The sequence below is a fragment of the Triturus cristatus genome, chromosome 10, assembly GCF_964204655.1.
Source record: "Triturus cristatus chromosome 10, aTriCri1.1, whole genome shotgun sequence".
Taxonomy (NCBI): Eukaryota; Metazoa; Chordata; class Amphibia; order Caudata; family Salamandridae; genus Triturus; species Triturus cristatus.
The window spans coordinates 529,772,328-529,778,327 of record NC_140593.1 but is presented as its reverse complement, the minus strand read 5'-3'; the positions used below and the strand labels follow the sequence as shown (position 1 = coordinate 529,778,327).

At 44.7% G+C, this 6,000-nt stretch overlaps 1 protein-coding gene and 1 long non-coding RNA gene across 2 annotated transcripts in view; both read left to right on the top strand.

Moving 5' to 3' along the window:
• The first annotated feature begins 1,011 nt into the window (after positions 1 to 1,011).
• DPP6 (dipeptidyl peptidase like 6) overlaps positions 1,012 to 6,000 on the top strand; it is a 2,129,336-nt gene continuing 2,124,347 nt past the window's right edge. Inside the window, exon 1 of the mRNA XM_085631994.1 lies at positions 1,012 to 1,473. Within this exon, the coding sequence (XP_085488120.1) occupies positions 1,411 to 1,473 (63 nt within the window). The 5' untranslated portion in view covers positions 1,012 to 1,410. The remainder of the gene's footprint in view (positions 1,474 to 6,000) is intronic.
• LOC146789686 (uncharacterized) overlaps positions 1,597 to 6,000 on the top strand; it is a 188,608-nt gene continuing 184,204 nt past the window's right edge. The window contains exon 1 of the long non-coding RNA XR_014970142.1: positions 1,597 to 1,654. This is a non-coding gene — a long non-coding RNA (uncharacterized LOC146789686). The remainder of the gene's footprint in view (positions 1,655 to 6,000) is intronic.

Here is a 6,000-nt window from a genome sequence, read left to right as displayed (position 1 = left end):
CAGGTGGCAGACCATGTTAGATGGTGGTAATTTTCATTAGCAAGCCAAGGGCACACAACTGCAACTGTCCTGAAAAGACAACTAGGAACTCTCAAATGTCCTAGATCGATAGGTATTCATCATGGTTATGTTATTGTTTGCATTCTGGGACTTGTATTTCTGATTTCCTAATGGGTTAAAATAGGACCACAAATTCCAGTGTGTGTAGAAAATCTAAACTGGATGAGCTGCTCATGCAGCGACCTCAGAAACTTGAAATCTCTGCCACCTTTTAAAGATCCATAATACAGCATGTTTTCCAGTCATATCAATGGATTGTCCCGGAAACAAAATATTGGTATTTGTCTGTGCAAACTTTCTCCATTAGTTTTATTGAGTGAAAAAATACATATTCAGTTTATTCCATCTACCTCCAGTGACCGTTCTAAATGCTAAATATTTCGTTTCAAAATAGATTTTGGATACGTTTTGTATGAATATATTTTTCAATAGTAGTTTCAATAAAATGTACTTTAATTTTAAAGTGAAATGCAGTCATAATAAAATGTTCACTTATTCTTCGTTCCAGTGCTCTCGAATTTAGAAGTCCATGAATAAATAAATCATCCAGTCAAGATTTATTTGCATTCTGGGACAGGTAGTCCTTATTTTTCAATGGGATAAACATTCCCAGAAAGAGCAACACAGACCTGGGGGCTGAGCAGCTAACGTTTAGGGAACTTCAGAGCTCTGTCACTCTGCCACACTAAAGTAGAGATGTTTCTGATACTGAAGCCTCAATTTATATGACGTCTATGAAAAAATATCCTCAACATATTAAAGAACTGCATGGGTAAAGCTTTGGCTAGAGCACCTATAATCCCAATATTTCTTAGAATATGATAATCTACACTTTACTCAAAGCAAGGAATGTGTAGCCTCGCCAATCGTTTTGTGGGTGGGGCTTCTTTCGGTCTTCTTTTCACAACTCGTTACACTCCTTTTCTCAGCCAGACCTGGCAACACACAGCTACAGCAGCTGGAGCTGGTGCTGTGAGATATTTGAGGAGGTGGGTGGAGTCCCGAAAACAGTGAAGCTGTGAGGACACAGCCTGAAAGGGTTACCAATTATATTAGCACACCGGCTGCTGCAGCCGCACTGAAGGTGGATCGGGAAAATAAAACAGTTCAGGATGTCACTTGGGCACCTTCCTACTTGCTGAAAAAAAACCTGCAGGAGAATACCTGGCTCTCTCAACGGGTTGTGTGTGGACAGCAGGAATAACCAGAGACTGATAGGCAAAAATACGGGAGTCGGGAAAGGGAAGAGAGAGAGAGATCAGCAAGTCATGGGGAAGAAGGCACTGGGGGAACACTGACTGCAACAACCCCAGCCCTGAAGAGTAACCGGGCGGACTGCCACAAGCAGACATGAAGGCAGACATGAAGGAAAAGCCAATGATCAAAACGGCGAAAATGCAGGGCAACGTCATGGTGAGTGGTTTTTGGGGCATGAGGGGAGGGGTCCGAGAGTGTGTCACCTGTCACTGATCGAAAATGACCCGGACGCCCAGTGTTGTCTCAGTGAGTGTCTATTTTTCATATTTCATGTTCACAGTTTCAAGGAGAGTCAGGTGAAAATGGGCTGCAGTGCCGGGACGACTGTCTAGGGGTGGTGCGTATGTGTTCTGCATGAAAAAGAACAGACCCGTGCCTGGATTTTGGGTGGGGGCACGCCCCAAACTAACAGTGCAGGTGGAAGGGCGTGGGATGCAAAGGCGCTGCAACCCGCTCCATCGGCGCTTGCACGCACCTCGGCAATCAGGGAAACATTACTCCCACACACACACCTTTTGGAAGCTGATGCGCTATGCAGTCTCTCGCGGCTTCCAGGCGCTTTATGACACGCGCTGCACTCCAGCCTCCTGAAAGGCAAGGGACTTATCACAAACCTACAACTTTTGCGTCCAGGAAGCAAACTGTCCCGAGCCGTCACTTCTGCCCGTAAAATAAGTCGTACTGCTCTCTGTTGATCGCTCCTGGCAAAACATTTTGCACGCGCTGGTGGTAGCAGCTTTTTTTTTTATGTTGTGTTTTATTTTATTATGGAAAGTATTTTCTTATGTTTTTCCTTGCATTTCCCGACTGCGTATACATTTGTTCTTTCCATCTAGATGTGGGGTGCTGCATTTCACAGTTTCGTAGTGCCCATATGGGGGTGGTGGTGTTACTCCAATACACTACCAAACGTTACAAAGCACTGATGATTAAATACTGTGCTAAGTTGTGGAAGCACGTGATTTGACAGCGTTGCTCTCTAGAGAAATTAAGGTGTTTCTATGTTTTCTCACTCTGTTCTTAGCGGTGCCAGCCTGTGAATGAAGTCGAGTAGTTGGGCATTCGCCGTTCACTAGTAAAAGCACTGTGATTGTTTTCATTTTTTTCCTTCGTGTATTTTCTGAGACTTCATTTTAACTGGGCGGCAGTCTTTGCTATGCGTGACTGACGTCTTCAGTGGCATGAAAGTGAAATGAGCGCGTGCGTTTGCAGGTGTGGTGGCTTGACCAACATGCTGCTTTGCTAACAAGCGCTGGTGCTTTTCTTTTTCTGAATGAGTTGTTCTGCTCTTGTTCGCATGAATGTTTGTGCTGCCAAGGATGTAATCATTTCCCATGACTATATCAAGCTGAGGAGTGGGGGTGCCCTCTTCGCCCACCGGGAGGGTGATTCGTTTAAAACGCTAATAGGTGCCAGAGTTTTAGTTTATTGACAGTGGCACCATTTGTAACTTTTCAGCATCCTTCTTTTTTATTTATTTTTGTTTGTGTATTTTTTTTTTTTTTAACCAACAAATGTGATTGAGGTGCCCAAAATGATGCCCCCTTCTTCCCTGCGCCCTCAAAATGCGGTCTGTGGCCACTGAGATTGTTTTGAAAATGCCAGTACAATGTGCTATCGTTGGGCTACATCACCGATACACTAAGGTCTTTAGTCAGAGGGGGTAAGGGGCAGAATGGGGGCAGGGAAGGAGGATGGACGTGGGGTTTGCATTACAGAACCTCCAGGGACACGAGCTACATACTCTGTATTATAAGTGCTGCACGTGCCCCATCTGAGGCACTGTCCCCTTGATTACATTTCCTGCAGGTGTTGAGATATGTTGTCCATTACTTTTGCAAATGATGACAGTTCCTGGCACAGCCAGTATTGATTATTGCTGAATGACTGATTAGTATGCATTTAGATTGGCAGGTGGAACAAGCCACATGCATATATTAATTCCCTAAATTAAAACTTTAATAAAGGCTGTCACTCGTCTACCTCATTTGAGGCATCTTTTTCTGTAAGCGTCTTTTTGTGGTGAACCGTGCGATTCAGTGTACGAAGAGTGAAACGGGATTTGTTAAGTGCTTGTTATTTTTGTTGCCACTCTGACCAAACCCTAAAGTTTTACATCATATTTACTGCTTGCCTTACTTTGTATAAGACCATTCTATTCGGAATGCAATGCTACAAAGAACTGACCAACCCTAATTGCCCGTTGCTTACATTTATCAAGTCGACTCTTCAATTTCACTTTTAGCAATATTTATCAGAAATGTAAACGTTTAATGTTGAGCTAGTATCAATGTAGTTCTAAAACCACAATGAAGGTGTAGCAAAGTAAGAAAAGGTCCAAGGTGTGTTACTGAATAGTGTTGGTGTGAAACTGACTCCGTGAAGAATGGTTGACTGTTAATTTACAGGACACCAGTGAGATTTAGAAAATTTAAAAGTCCACATGATACTAAATAAAAACAATCCATATGAAGCCAACTATATTCTTTTACCAAATCGAAGTGTGAGCCCCAAGACAAAGGGCCATTGTATTCTAGATGATCATTGGTGCGTCGGTCCATTGGCAAAAAAGCTGAGTGCTCACCATCGAAGGTGTAATCCGCACGTCGCAGGTATCCTGTTAGAATCTGTATCCTAATGTAACCTGTTACAACAGGTAGGACCCAGGTTGGAGTCCTATCACTTCTGATTGAGTTGGTCATCCTTCTGAAGTCCATAGCATTGGTACTCTGAAGTTTTGTGGTAAGAGCTTCTTTTCCTAAAGCAGAAAAAGTCCAATCATTTTTGATGAGCATGGTTTAACTGGCTATTTCTATTGTTATTGTTGGGCTGGTTTTCAGCTACTCAGATCAAGAAACAGTCAAGCAAGGTGAGGAAGTGGGTCGTGCTGGGACACCATCAATGTTGAAATGAAAGTGCAGAGGCCAAAGCTTTTTTAGAAGCCTGGTGCTATCAAATGATGAGTTTGCAGAATATTAAGGATGCCAAGTCTTCATTTCACATCCTACCTCTTTCTATCACCACTGTCCTCTTCCTGTCTATCTCCCTCTTGTGGTTTGTTTCCATCCATGTTTCCAGTCTTTTTCATCCTTCCCTTCTTTTTTCTTTCTCTTGCTTTGCCTGGGTCAAAGTCAGATGATGAAAATAAACCTTGGTCCCAGAAAATGAGTGCCCTTGCCAACCACTTGTATTGAGCACTGGGCTTAGGGAGACACCTTGCATCATTGGCATCTCGACAGCAAGGTTCATAGAGAGGAGCAGATAACAAACTAGAAGCAATAGCGAGGAAGGAGCGGTTGGCCAAAAGTCAGGTTTTGAAATTAAATGAATTTAAATTAAATGAAATTATAATTTGTAACGTGCGCTACTACCCAAGAGTGTCTAGGGGCGGCGGATCTGAAAAAGAGGCTAACAGGAATGGAAAAGGCTGGTTGAGGGCCTCGTTTGAATTGTTAAACAGCCAGGTTTTTAAAAGTTTGCAAAAAACTAGAAGATTGTTTTCTTTCTTAAGTGCCAGAGTCAAAGAATTCCACAGGCTGAATGTGCTTGCCACAAAACTTCCCCCCGCCCCCCCAAAAGATGCAGTTTTTGCCCTTGGGTTACAAGATTATAAGACGAAGCCGAAGGAAGCTGCCTTTCTGGAACATACCACATAATTTTATGTGTAAAATAATCTGGACCAAGCCCACATAGAGCTTTAAAGGTGATACAAAGGGCCTTACATTCAATAATAAATTACATTTTGAACACTTCCTCAAATTGAAATTGGCTCTGACTCTAAGAGGGGAGCTTTAAGGGATATAATGGGGGATGCAGTTGCTCTAGTATAAGTGGTCAAGATATTGAGGGACATAATCGTAATACCGCCCTGAACATACGGCGGTTGCACGGGGTCCTTGCACATCGCTCTTCGATAGAAGAGGACGCGGTCATCCTCTCACTAGATGCGCGAATGGCATTTGATCTGGTGAAATGGCCTTTCCTCTTTGCGGTTCTTCGTCACCTGGGATTTGGCCCCAAGATATGCGCATGGATCCAGCTCCTATATACTAGGCCGCTGGCGCAGGTCGTCGTCAATGGGCACATCTCGAACGCTTTTCCGTTATGGCGGGGGACGCGACAGGGCTGCCCCCTTTCCCCACTCCTATTTGCGCTAGCGCTGGAGCCGCTCGCGGCCTGGGTGTGACAGGACCCGGTCATCCGTGGCCTAAAGTGGACGATGGGGTGGGAGGACCGCATCTTGCTCTATGCGGATGACGTCCTGCTATATCTAGCTTCGCTAGCGCGCTCAATACGCTGTCTTCTGGACATCTGTGCGGCGTATGGGAGGGTATCTGGCTACACGATAAATTGGGAAAAATCCTACCTGTATGTACTTCAGGGCTCCCCGCCGCGGCTTCCTAGGGGATGCGACATTCGAGTGGTAGAGGACGGATTCAAATACTTGGGAATATATGTGACAGCGGACAGAGCGAAATTTGTTTCTGAAAACCTGGCGAAACCCCTGGCGCGGTTCCGTAGCGACGTCAAATACTGGCGTTCCCTGCCCCTGACACTGCTGGGACGGGCCGCCCTCTTTAAAATGATGGCGCTCCCCAGATTTCTCTACTTGCTCCAGAATACACCTTTCCCGGTTGCCTCCGCTTACTTTACCGCCATAAACGCAGCGGTGACGAGCCTCTT